This window comes from Panthera pardus, unplaced genomic scaffold (assembly GCF_024362965.1).
Source record: "Panthera pardus isolate Hobbes unplaced genomic scaffold, ASM2436296v1 HiC_scaffold_21, whole genome shotgun sequence".
NCBI lineage: Eukaryota > Metazoa > Chordata > Mammalia > Carnivora > Felidae > Panthera > Panthera pardus.
The window spans coordinates 38,608,882-38,623,277 of NW_026526777.1; the positions used below are offsets into that span (position 1 = coordinate 38,608,882).

A 14,396-nucleotide genomic window follows, 5' to 3' on the forward strand; every position below is an offset into this window, starting at 1 on the left:
TTTACTAAAGCGGTAGTCTATATATGATTGTCACTGAAGTAATATTTAATTGAGGAATTTTATGCAAAGTAACTTTCACGAATAAGAAATTTCTGTAGGGTTGGTTCAATAGAGCAATAGCTATTATGCAACTTTTTTTGTAATAGGAAAGAATTATTAGGGAAAGTAATTTTTTGCATGCATCTTTTGGGACTTTGTGTAGTCTAGTTACAAACATCAGTACTTGCTAATGTAATGGAAGTATGCTTTTGTTCACTTCTCCATTTGGAAGATTTCTAGAAATGTCCAAGGTTACAAGGAGTATGAAGAAAAAAAGGCAGTAGATGGTGACACTTTGTGATGCTTTGGTTTCCTTCATTTCTTGAGGGTTTATATTTGCTCTTAGGTATTTTGGTTCTGTAGCTTCAGTGTTGAGAATAAGGAGTATGTGAGTGAATAAATTAGGCATGATGAAGAGTCTCACCTTTGGGGCTCTAATTCTTACTCTGATAGACAATCTGCCAGTTTATAGACCATGTTATTATCATTATTGTGATTAAGTTGTTAACTTTTGCCCCTTAAGTTACTCTGCCTTTATTTAAAAATGGCCCTAACTAGAATAGAAATTTTATCTGCAGATTTAATTTAATTTAATTTAATTGTTTCTAAGAGCTACAGTCTTTCAAATAGCTCTTATATCTCGTTTATAAAGGCTTTGGGGATGGCATTTACCATATGCAAAGCCCATCACCCATTTCTTCCTTAAGCCGTTGGCAACATGGTGCCATTGTAATTTGATATGTTTTAAAAATATAAAAATAACATTGTTGTTTTTCCTATGATAGAATTATTTTCCCGTATCAAAACTAGAGACTACAGAGAAGCAAAAAATATGAAAATTGAAGTCACTTGTAAGCTCACTGTCCAGAGACTGTTTCCTTTTCGAGTGTTGTTTTGGCTGTCTTAGTTGTTAGCTCCTCTTGCTCTGTCTTTTACTGGGACTCTTGGTTCTTTGCTGTCAGCTTTTGTCCCATTCACTTTTGTTTTAAAATAAAATCTCTTCTTCCATCCAGGTGGACTGTGTCATGGCACAACTAAGCTTTTTTTTTTTTTTTTTAACTTTTTAAAAAAATATTTATTTTTGAGAGAGACAGAGACAGAATGCAAGTGGGTTTGGGGACAGAGAGAGAGACACAGAATCTGAAGCAGGCTCCAGGCTCCGAGCTGTCAGCACAGAGCCCAACGCAGGGCTCGAACTTACAAGCTGTGAGATCATGACCTGAGCCAAAGTCGGATGCTTAACTGACTGAGCCACCCAGGTGCCCCACAGCTAAGCTCCTTAAACACTTACTTTGCACTTGGTTTCCTCTTCCTTACTTCTGGCTGGCCTCTCAGTGTTAGGGTTTGCCATTGTTTTGTTGTTAGATTCCTCACGTTACCGATGCTGAGAAACCTTTCCTGAGTGATTGCCACCTCTCTGCTGATGATTCCCAAATTAATACATCTTGCTTAGTTCTCACTCTTGAACTCCAAATCTGTGTCAAATATGCCTAAAATTGAACTTTGTTCTTATCTTAAAAGTTTCTTCTCCCTTTTTCTTCACTTTAGAGAGTAGGACCATGATTTATTCAGTTGCAAAAGCCCAAATTCTCGTAATTATATTTGACCTCTCACTCTCCTTTACAAACTTCATCCCCAGTCCCTTCTCTCTCTATTTTTGTTGGTCTAATTGCTACTTCCCTTCAGTATGCTTACCTAAGATAAGACCTTCTGTAGGTGCTCCTTCCATAACTCCCTTGGGCTTCCTTGTCTGCATCTATCACACTGTCTTGTGACATCATCACTGTGTTGGCTTATCCTGCCCAACTAGGCTGGGAAGTCTTTGAAGGCAGGTGCTGCGTTCTCATTTCTTCATCCTTTGTGCTTACAGAGAGCCTAGCACAGAATAGGGTCTTGAAAATAATTGTTTTGGTGACTATTTTCGTTGTTGAATAAATAAATAAAAGGAAGCATCCAGAGGAGACAGTTTAGATTAATTCATATTATAGTCTGACTAGTCTCCTAGGATTAATAACTATATTAAAAACAAGAAACTCATCATGGTAGAATTTTAGGCAGTATGATAAAGTTTAGTGAAGAATTTCTTATATGCAGAGAGTCATTTTTTGACAAGAGTCTCTTAAATCACACTTGATTACCTGCATGGCCTAAGATTTGCTTATTAGCGTTACACTCTATTGAGTTCGTTAGAAGTGAGGCAATTAGGTTTTTAAGAAGCAAAGACCCTAGTATACCAGTAATGAAATTTAAAACTCAGTTTTACCCTATTTTGTGGAGACTGAGGGGCTGAATCAGTGATATCAAAGTTGTGTCAAATCTGTTTTCTTTTTACTAATTTAATCTGAATAAGGTTAAATAGTAATTCAAGTTAATGGAAGTAAACTTTATGTGTTTTATAATCTGGATGACTTATTTTCTGTTTTGAAATATACTTGGTTTAATGGTATTGTTTTCAGGATTCATCGTGCCTTAAGAAATCTTTACTATTACTTTTAACTGGGATTTGTGAAATAAGATTTATGAAATGTAAACGTTCATGTTAATTACTTGCTACACAACCATTTCTTTTTCCATGTTAATTAGTTTATCCTTTTAGGCAAATGGTGTGTGGGTACTTGATGTTTAAAAATTGTCTAAATTAACTATTTTGTGTTTATAAACATGCTGTTTTTGAGACAGAATATGTATTTTGACATCTGGCTTGTTTCAGGCCAATAGTAATTGATTTTTGAAGAGGTTAAGTGACATTTTAGATAGTATAGACCTTCTTTGTACCAGGTTGAATATTTTTGCAGTATGAAGAAAACAGTACTTGTTTAAAATGAAATTTAAAAACCAAAGCAGAAAAGTTAGAGAAAGAATTGCTGTTTTGCATGGTGTGTGTGTGTGTGTGTGTATAATTTTGTTGTAGAGATAGAGAGCGTGTGTGCGAGTGGGGGAGAGGGGCAGAGGGAGAGAGAGAGAATCTTAAGTAGGCTCCATGCTTAGTGCAGAGCCCCACACAGGGCTCAATCCCACCACCCTGGGATCATGACCTGAGCTGAAATCAAGAATCGGACACACCCGACTAAGCCACCCAAGTGCCCCAGCTACTTTATATTTTTAATGAACTATTATTATTTAATTTCAGACAGTTAACCATGTTGGTTCAAACATATATTTGTTTGCCTTTGCATGACAGTTTGAGCTCTTTAATGGAAAAAGATTATTTGTTCAGATATCTGAACCTATGTAGTTTCACTGTGAGGTACACATTTAATTTTCCTTTCTCTTTAGATAATCGTATGGAAGAGATACAGTGACTTTAAGAAACTACACAAAGAACTATGGCAAATTCACAAAAACTTATTCCGACATTCAGAATTGTTTCCTCCATTTGCTAAAGGGATAGTGTTTGGTAAGTGACGATTTTGAAATTGTGACTTTAAAAAGTGATGATTGGCTAATCATGTGTATGTGCTGAACCCTGAAATGCTGTACTGTGAAGTCAAAAGCCCTTTATAAAGATCATTCACATCATGCAGCATGCACTTGAAGTTATTTTTTCATGTTCGTGGCATAGGTTGATTACTCAGAATGCATTTATTCTTCCCTTTTGTGAAACTACACCATACCAACAACTCCAACTCCGGCCCGTCAAGCAAATAAAAAATAAAAACATGTGGGAACACAACAAGAGATGATATTGAATTACAGTTCTGAAATTTGGGGATTTTGAAAAGTTTTTACTTTGTATATTTTTTCTGATACCTTCCTTATAATGTGAATGGTTGCGGTTTGAGGCACCCAACCAGGCCAGATGCGGACATTTTGGGATGGGCTCTGGGTATACTGATTGAGTAACACCTGTTAGGTTCGTGGCTTTGCAAGATGTTAACACAAAACTGAGGCACAGAGAGTCTCAGTCCTCTGTTCCTGCTTGCCCTGCTGCCGGTGGTGTGTGTGTGATAGATACTTCAATGGCGCTCATGCTCTAGCAGATTCTGTTGCCAGTTCCTGCCTGCGGCTCCCTGCCTTCTGCTCTTGACATGCTGACACCACAGCAGAGAGTTTCCTGCTTATCAGTCCCAGCCTGCAGGTTCTTGTCCATCAACTTTGGCCTTCCTGCCGTAGGACAGCTCTAGCTGGGGTAACCCAGCTAATTTTCTCATTCAGTGTGCCGCAGCCACACTATCTCCAGTGAGATGTGAACTCCAACTTGAGAAGGAGATGCCCCTTCCAACTCTTGCCTCTGGCTCTCTCCCTGAACTCTAGGGTATTCCTTAGAGTTCTCTGTTTGTCCCTTTTAGTAGTTAATCCTGTGCAAATAGTTAATAATTCTTTGTAAGACTTTCTCTGTTCAAATTGCTGTGTGGACTCCATTTTCAGGGTGCACCCTGGCTGCTGCAGAGGCCATTATTTGGGTAGTAGATATATACTCATTGCAAATCGCTTTTGTGTTCTTTCAGCAGATGGAGTCAGGAAACATGCATTTATGCACATTGCATACATTGTACATACTTGACTCATATGCACGTCTGCATACATATGTGTATGAGCGATGTATACATTTATATACACTACATGTACATATCTTACAATTGTTTGTAATAGCTTTTCCCAACACATTTTTGTATGTTCGCTTCTATTCCTGCCCCCTCCATCCCCTAAGATTTTGGATTTCTGGTCTTGGTTAGAAATGTCTCCCAATTCCTCCATTTGCTCGTGAGATGATTTTTAGAGCTTAAAAAAATTAAAAAAAATTTTTTTAATGTTTATTTATTTTTGAGAGAGGGAGACACAGAATCTGAAGCAGGCTCCAGGCTCTGAGCTGTCGGCACAGAGCCTAATACAGGGCTCAAACCCGCGAACCGCAAGATCGTGACGTGAGCTGAAGTTGGACGCTTAACCAACTGAGCCACCCAGCCGCCCCTAAAAAAATTCTTTTTAATATCCATGTGGAATTTATATTTGAATGGGATGTCAGATAATACTTCATTTTTATGTTTCTTTCAGATGGATAGACATCTAAGGTATTTATTAAATAATAGGTATTTTTCCCAATGAAATGGATGCCATCTTCATTACACATTGACTTTTCACATGCATTGCCACTAATTAAAAGTTTTTTCTTTTGTGGCATTTGCTTATTTTTATAGTAATACCTATTTCTGTACCATGTTATTTTTGTGCAGTGGCTTTGTAGAGTATATTCTGATACCAGCTGTATTTCTCATTGACATTGGGGAAATTGCTGCCTTTCAAGATAGGCCTGGAATTCCTAGGGTTTTTATATCGGTAATTCTAAGAAGCCATGCCAGTTATCTGTTTATTTCCTCTTAGCTTCAAGTTCCTTCTTTCATTTTCTGTTCTACATGAATGGATTGGACTCTTTCAGAATTTTTCCTTTATAGAGTATGCTGTTCACAGTCGAGGATGCTGGAAGGGGCACTGAAGGAGGGTAAAGGGGCTTCTCTTCCATCTTCCAGTGTGCTATGAATTTTGTTTTTCTTTTTGCTCCCCCTGCACTGTTGCCAGAGGCATTTTGCCTCAGCTGTACACCTAAAGCACAGTCTGCTGATAAGCTTGCATCCCCAGCCAGTTTGGTGGCCACTTAGTTGAGTACACCAAGGCACCCCAGGTCTATTGGAGAGTGGGCATCTGACTCTCTGACTTCCCGAAGGTTGTTTCCTGCAGGCACTGTGAACCCCAGACCTTGTTGCTTTGCAGGTGAGCAGGCTCCTGATTCCCCCCTCTCCTGCATGCCTATCTGCCGGCCTTGGCCTGCCTTTACCCCGGAAACTTGTTTCCCACGACCTTTCCAACACAGACGTTGTGTACTCCAGGCCTTGTGTTACTTTGCTTGTAAGTGGGCTCCCGGCATTGTGACTCTTGTGTTGCTCGTCTCCTAGTCTTGTCCCATGTGAACTCTGGAAGTGTCTTTCTTGCTTTCCTGGCACTGTGGCCCACCTCTGGCCCAAGAAATCCAGCTAACTTTAACTTCTCTCCCATTCGGTGACTACAACCACATCTTCTCCAGGAGGATCCCAATCCCAGCTTTGGGGAGGGGTTCCCCTTCCAGGTTGTTCCTTCCTTGGATACTTTCCTTTTCCCTGGGGTAGTCTTCAGAGTTTTAATAAGTTAAACTGTTGTCTAATAGTCTTTATATTAAGCTTTCCTTGTTCAAATTACTATGTGGATTTGGTCTCTACACTGACCCTACTGATGCTCTCTTTGATTTAGGAAGAAGTCTGAATGATTTGAAATTATCCAGTTTCCATCGGCTTGTAGTTTACATGGAATAGTGATTTTTTCAGGTTGATTGCAGGACCACAGTATTCACTGAGCTTTATTTACACTTGCTTCTGCAGGATATTTTGCATGTTTCACAACTCCTTGAGATCTGGGGACAAGATACAGAGACACATAATGGTATAGTAACATCAGTGGCATTTATGCCATTATTCCAGAATGGAGTGGCCATCAACAGCTTTTTTGCTACAATTCTTTAATGTTAACAAATACTTAATATTAACAATTCATGATAGGGGCGCCTGGGTGGCTCAGTCGGTTAAGCGTCTTACTTCGGGTCAGGTCATGAGCTCACGGTTTGTGAGTTTGAGCCCTGTGTTGGGCTCTGTGCTGACAGCTCGGAGCCTGGAGCCTGCTTCGGATTCTGTCTCCCTCTCTCTCTGCTCCTCCCCACTCAGATTCTCTCTTGCTTGCTCTCTGTCAAAAATTAATAAACATTAAAAAAAATTTCATGATCTATAATGATATCTTGAAATATAACTAATGTAAAGAGGTATCTGAGGTTCATAATCACAAAGGAAAGCATTTGTATTTTCTTAGGTGAAAAGCAATTGAGGGATGTGGTCAGTAGCAATAGGACCATTAGTTTTGATGACTAATTAACATCGTTTTGTTCCCCTAGGAAGCATTGGGGGATCCATAAACTCTTGTTAATCTTTGCTTGCTTTTGGGTCTTTGAGCCCCAACATTCCATGGTGTTCACATTTTTGGTGCCTTCTGTTCATCGTTATTACCCAGTATCTATGGTTTCTTACTTGTTTTCCTGACAGTTTTCGGATTAAAAGTATAGTTGTGTTTTGCCATTGAGCTGCTACCTCTTTGGACCATGATTTTGCTGCTATTAAGAGTCTTCTTTGATTAATATCAACCCAACCATAATTATGTGGAAATTTTAAAAGCACACTTAATTCAAGAAACATTTTAAAAATAGGCACTGTGGGTATGATGACTCAGCTTCTGTCTTCAAACTTAGTCTTCTATAGCTAAGTGAGCATTATGATCTAGAAGTTCTGAAAGAGAGGTTCTTTAGTATGTGGCATCCTTACCATCAAGTTTTGAAGTTTCGTGGTAGTCTACTTTTTTTAAAGATTTTCTAAAATTGAAGTACAATTGACATATAATATGACATGAATTTCAGGTGTACAACATAGTGATTAAACATTTACATACATTATGAACTCCATGCAATGATAGTACCATCTGTCATCATGCAAAATTATTATGATATTATTGACTGTATTCCCTATGTTATACTTTACATCTCTGTGACTTATTTATTTTATAACTGGAAGTTTATACCTCTTAATCCCCTTCACCAAATATATTTTGCCTCTCTCTAAACTCCTTCCCCTCTGGCAACCACAGTTTTGTTCTCTGTATTTATGAATCTGTTTCTGTTTTGTTTGCTCATCTGTTTTTTAGATTCCATATGTAAGTGAAATTGTACTGTAAATGTCTTTCTCTGACTTATTTCACTTAGCATACTACCCTCTAGGTTCATCTGTATTGTCAAAACTGGCAAGATTTCGTTCTTTTTTATGGCTGAGTAATATACCATTGTGTGTGTGTGTGTTTATGTATACCACATCTTTTTTTTTTTTTTTATAGTTTATTTATTTATTTTGAGAAACAGAGCACAGGAGGGCAGAGAGAGAGAGAGAGAAAGAGAGAGAGAGAGAATCCACACTGCCAGTGCAGAGCCAGAAGTGAGGCTTGAGCTTACGAACCACAAGATCATGACCTGAGCTGAAATCAAGAGTTGGACACGTAACTGATGGAGCCACCAGGCGCCCCAATACTTTATTATTTCCTTTGTTGATAGACACTTAGATTGCTTCCAGATCTTGGCTGTTATAAGTAATATTGAAATAAACATGGGGTGCATATTTCGTTATGAATTAGTGGTTTCATTTTCTTCCGATAAATACCTAGAATTGGAATTGCTGGATCTTATGGTAGTTCTATTTTTAATGTTTTAAAGAACCTCCACACTGTTTTCCACAGTGGCCGCACCAGTTTACATTTTCACCAAAAGTTGTAAGAGGATTCCCTTTTCTCCACATCTTTTCCAATACCTGTTGTTTCTTGTCTTTTTCATCACAGCCCTGACAGGTGTGAAGTAGATATCTCATTGTGGTTTTGATGTGCATTCCCCTGATGATGACTGATAAGCATCTTTTCATGTGTCTGTTGGCTGTCTGTGTGTCTTCCTTGGAAATATGTCTACTTAGACCCTCTACCCATTTTTTTAACTGTATCATTTATTTTTTTTGGTGTTGAATTGTATGAATTCTTTATCTATTTGGGATATTAACCCAAGTGACACCCTACTTTAATTATGACGATGCAAATAATTAAAAAAATTCCCCAATCTGAGGAGTTTTAAGAATCATGCTTCTGAACTCACACCAAAAGGTGTTCTTGGTATATTCTAAAAAATAAGAAACCTCCCTCATACTTAGCTGTCTTTTCCTTCCTCTTTCTCTCTGTTTCCCAGACACAACTGTGTGATTAGAGGCTGCTTTATTCTCACTTATGTCGGGACCAAGCCTGACACATAATTGCCTAAAAAATAAGTTGAACAAAAAGAATGAGTTAGGATTTAAGAGACGAAGTAGTTATATGCAGTGAGATCATTGAAAGTCAATCTCAAGGCAAAAATTAAAAAGTTAGGTTATACTTAGTATGGGGATATAAATGCACAACAGGAAGAGTATAAATTTGCACAGTTTTTGGAAGTCAGTTTAAAATACATCTTTCTCGGGGCGCCTGGGTGGCTCATAAGCGTCCGACTTCGGCTCAGGTCATGATCTCACGGCTCGTGAGTTCGAGCCCCACGTCGGGCTCTGTGCTGACAGCTCAGAGCCTGGAGCCTGTTTCAGATTCTGTGTCTCCCTCTCTCTCTCTCTGACCCTCCCCCATTCATGCTCTGTCTCTCTCTGTCTCAAAAGTAAATAAACATTAAAAAAAAATTTTTTTACAAAAAAAAAATACATCTTTTTCTAACAAGGCTGTTTTTAGTAAATTTTACTACATATCTGTTCTCACCTCTGCATAAGAGATATTTATTAATGAAAAAAGATATTTATCAATGATTGTTAGATGTTTTAGTCTCAGAAGTCTTCTTAGCAATCTTAAAAATTATTGAACATCTCAAAATACTGTTTATGTAGTTGGACCTGTTAATATTTACTAGAAATTTAAAAATATTATTGTATAAAATGAAAAATAGAGTATATTACATGTTAATATTTTTTTAATTTAAATTAAAAAAAAATTTTTAACCTCTATACCCAACGTGGGGCTCAAACTCATGACCCTGAAATCAGGAGTTGCTGCTCTACCAAGTGAGCCAGCCAGGCCTCCTCTGCATATTAATATTTTTATGAAAAATAGCTTTTCCAAAGGAAAAAAATTGTAAGAATGGCATTAACTTACATTTGTGAGTTAGTGCTTGGATCAAGAAAAGACAGCTAGATTTTCATATTTGCTTCTGGATCCACTTGGTGGTGACACATTGCTTTAATTGAAGTATATGGAGAAAATTCAGGGTCATGCAGATGATGTAGTTGAAAAAGGGAGGAGTATTTTAATAGCTTTTCAGATAATTGAAGATACACCCAAACTTAGTAAGTGGTAATTTCTTAAAAGTTTAGTTGCATTATGGAATCTGAAATCCTATCAACAAACCTTTGGTACTTTGTTATATTAGAATTCATTATTTTGGACTTTGTTGTATTAAAATTCATTAATCTGTCTTAAATTTGAATGCATCTTTTACCTGTGCATGAGCTTGTAATATCATGCGTTGGTCACGCGAAAAATATCGGTTCCCTTAGTTATGCAGATGTTGCATATGTTGACCCATTTAATTGTATAATATCCCCAAATGGTTAATAGTACCACAGATCTTTAAAGGAAATATTTTAAGTATTAGAAAGCTGTCAAGCTTGCAGCGACTTAATGCCTTGAATTCCATCACTGACAACAATGCTATTGGTAGTTTTCCTTGAGGATTGGGCCCACTTTATTTATGTGGGTTTTTTTCTAATTTTTATTTTTTCTTAATGTTTATTTATTTTTGAGAGAGACAGAGACAGAATGCAAGTGGGTTAGGGGCAGAGAGAGAGGGAGACGTAGAATCCGAAGCAGGCTCCAGGGACTGAGCTGTCAGCCCAGAGCCCGAGGCAGGGCTCGAACTCACGGACCGCGAGATCGTGACCTGAGCCGAAGCCGGATGCTCATCCGACTGAGCCACCCAGGCACCCTGTTTATGTGGGTTTTGTCTTGTTTTGTTTTGTTTTGAGGAAGTTTCTGCCAGATATCCAAATCTCAATGGTTGTAGTTTTTTTTTTTTTTCTAGAAATGATCTCAAGAGTTGAAATTTAGTAAAGTTAATAATTTTTATTGCTTCATCAAGGTCATTCTTAAGTGAAACTGGCATTTAAAAATTTTTTTAGTCTGAGTGAGTAGCAGTCAGGAGTATGGTGATTACTAGTAAGTATAGCTTGGTGCCGTTGTCTTGATTCATGCTCCGAGGTTTGTGGTTTTACTGCCATTGCTTTTAGTTGATCTGTGCAGATGTCGGTGTGGTGAAAAATGCAACTGTTGTCTTTTTTTTTATTTTTATTATTTTTTTTAATTTTTAATTTTTATTTTTTTTAACATTTATTCATTTTTGAGACAGAGCATGAACGGGGGAAGGTCAGAGGGAGAGGGAGACACAGAATCCAAAACAGGCTCCAGGCTCTGAGCTGTCAGCACAGAGCCCGACGCGGGGCTCGAACTCACAGACCGCGAGATCATGACCTGAGCCGAAGTTGGACGTCCAACCGACTGAGCCACCCAGGCGCCCCAAGTGTTGTCTTAATAGTATTATGAAAATGGTTCTGACCTTGTCGATCCCTTGCAAGGCCTTTAGGGAACCCCAGCAGTCTGCAGATCACATTTTGAGAATGTACACACACACAATTGTGTGCACACATAGGTACATGCATATGGGTGTTCTTTGCAGCATTTTCATAGAAGAAAACTGCACATAAGCTGAATTTTCTCATTATGTGATTGTACAGATATGCCATAATGTTTAGCCAATTAATGGACTTATTTAGCTATTTGAAATATACTGGTGTGGAAAGATGTCCAAGCTATATTTTTTTAGACACAGACAACAAATGTTGCACAGCAATACATTTGGTGAGATCCCATCTGTGTTTGAATAGACATACATAATTGTGTGAAGACATAATCTGCACACATTTGTGTAATGTATGGACCCCCTCAGGGTGTGGGAGGAGGGAAATTTTATTTTATACCTTCTGTACTGTGGAATTTAACTGCATCCGTATATCTTTAATATTGGGAGGTACACAGCCCAGCTTCTTAAACAAACGCTTGTCACTGAGTAAAAGGTAGTGATTTCTAAACGGGTCGAGATTTGTGGCTGCTGTTGCTGTTGCTAATGGATTATCTTCAACTTTTCTCCACATCCTTATGTATTGTAGAATGAAAGTTTCTTATTAATCTTAATAAGTAAGCAATTTATCTCTCTTAGTAAATGGTACAGTCCATTTGTAATACTTGATAACTGCAGTGAACCCTGCAGGCAGCAGCTGTGGTTGGGGTGGGGGTGGATTGTTGGTTAATCGTCTATATTTTTAACTCCTCTCACATTTTTACTATGTAAACTTCAGTAGCAAAAGAGAATCCTGTTGCAATTTACACAACCATCAAAAATGTAGTGACTATTCTCGTGGTATAGTGAAAAAAAGAACATGCCTTTTGGAATCAGATGGCTTTAGGCCCAGATCTTCTAACCATTATTTACTAGCAGTGTGGCTGTATACAAATTAACATCTGAGTCTATTTTCTTATTGTTAAGATCGGGATAATACCTTTGTGTTCTGTGGATTATCTGCCACGTGTCTAGCTCAGTGCTCGACACATACCTGCTATTGTTAGCTATCCTCTGTCGCTCAGTTTACCTCTAATGTACCTCTGGTGCTCAGTTTACCTCTAATGCTCTCTTGTGTCTCTGACTTTAGTGTTGTACTGCTCTGCTGTGAACTTTCTTGTTAGCCTCTCAGACCATAAGATGTCTCCTTACTTAGGAAGTTTTCCATTTCCTTTAGGCTTAGTTGTTTTCCCCTTCCAGTTGTACATCTCACCGGTAGGTATATCACTGGACTTATTTTTTTCAATTGTTTTTAATTTGCAGAATTTTTAAGATTACAGAAAAACCTGCAGAAGAATAGTGTGGTAAATACTTTTATACTTTCAGCCCTAGTCCATTGATTGTTAACAATTTGCCACATTTTTGATAACTCTCTATGTATCTCTTGTTTTCTTTCTGAACCATTCGAGGATAAGTTGCAGATATTGTAACATTTCACCGCTGCGTTTCATGTATCTATCCCCTATAACCATAATCCCATATCACACTCAAGAAATTTAACACTGATACAATGGTATTATCACATATGCAGTCCATATTCATATTTCCTCAGTTGTTCTAAAAATGTCCTTTTTAGGTTTGTTTTTGGATCTAGGATCATGCCTCTAGGATAATCTAGAGTATTCCTGTACATTTTTTTGTCTTTCATGACAATGACATTTTTAAAGTGTGTAAGACATTTGTTTTGTAGGTTTCAAAGTCTCCACCTGTCTGATTGCTTTCTCAGGACTAGATCATTGTTTTGTATGTTTTGTTAGATCTGTTATCACACTTTGATTTCCTATGAGAAAGAGAAAAGCAGTTCCTGACAGCTAAGAGAGAGAATTGGCCTGGTGCTACCTATTCATTTGACCTTGGTGTTTCCTAGAGTTGGTCTGGCATTCACATCTAGGCTGTGGTGTTCTCCTGTTGAACATAAGCAGTTTTACAGAAACATTAGACAGGGCCACTCTGTGTCCTTGGATCAAGACAAAAGCAAGACCATAGACAAGATCATGTCTGAACACAGACAAAAACATCAACATTGGTAAAGTCACAAAAATGATCAAGCATATCTTCATCCTTGCTACCGTGACTATTGCTTCTTTATAAATTATAACCTTAGCTTCTCTTCATTCTTCTTGCCTCATAGTAAGATTTATTAAAATTAGGATTATAGAATTAGATAGAATTCATAGAACCATAGAGTTATCTCTACTTTCCAACAGAATCAGCACCAAAGCCCCTACTTCTTTAAACCTTTCCCAAAAGTACCTAACACAAGCCCGTATCCTGTAAATCCATTCTAACACCCTCTTCATGAAATCCTCCAGGGTTCCCAGTGGCATGCATTTTCCCTCGTTACAAGGAGTAATTAATCCAGCTCATTCATTTACAGGTATATTCTTGGTGCTGTTGACTAGAGAGAATTCACACCCAAGAACCTTGGCCTCTCGGGGTGCCTGGGTAGCTCAGTCGGTTGAGTGTTGGACTCTGATTTTGGCTCCGGTCATAATTCCAGGGTCATGGGATGGAGCCCCGTGTTGGGCTCCGCACTGAGCATAGAGCCTGCTTGAGATATTCTCTCTCTCCCTCCCTCTCTCTCTCTCCCTCCCTCTCTCCCCCTCTCCCCCTCTCCCCATCCCCTCTCCCTCCCTCCCCCCTCCCCACTTCCCTTCCTCTCCCCTCTCCCCCACTAGCATATGTGCTCTTTCTTTCAAAAAAATAATTAAAAATAATATTAAAAAAAAAAAAGAATCTTGACCTCTCTTTGTTTTTACCCTGAATGAATTTTTGATTCAGTTAAGAATCAGCATCAAGCTTTTCTAGCTAGTTTCTTACTGGTCAAGGACAGCTTTTTGTTCCATATAACCAGTTTTTGATTGTTGACATTTGCATCTTTAAAAAGTTGCAAGCTCTGATATCCAGATGTTGTTCTACATAGAAAAAAAAAGAATATTCCAAAGATAGCTTATAAATCAAAGAGAGACACCCTTATTTCCAGTGATTTACCAGCTTAAATAGAATGTTTGAATCTAATTTTTCCTCCCACAGCTTTTAATAAAGAAAACATTGTTGGGTAATTGGGAGTGGGGGACTGGCTTATATATAATGTATACGTACACACGAATAA

General features: G+C 38.1%; 1 protein-coding gene across 7 annotated transcripts in view; it reads left to right on the forward strand.

Annotated features, from left to right (window-relative positions):
- The window catches only part of RPS6KC1 (ribosomal protein S6 kinase C1), a 317,536-nt gene that overhangs the window by 15,755 nt on the left and 287,385 nt on the right, over positions 1–14,396 (forward strand). For all 7 annotated transcript variants that reach the window (XM_053909153.1, XM_019428585.2, XM_019428567.2 and 4 more), the window contains exon 3: positions 3,316–3,436. In XM_053909153.1, the coding sequence (XP_053765128.1) occupies positions 3,316–3,436 (121 nt within the window). The remainder of the gene's footprint in view (positions 1–3,315; positions 3,437–14,396) is intronic.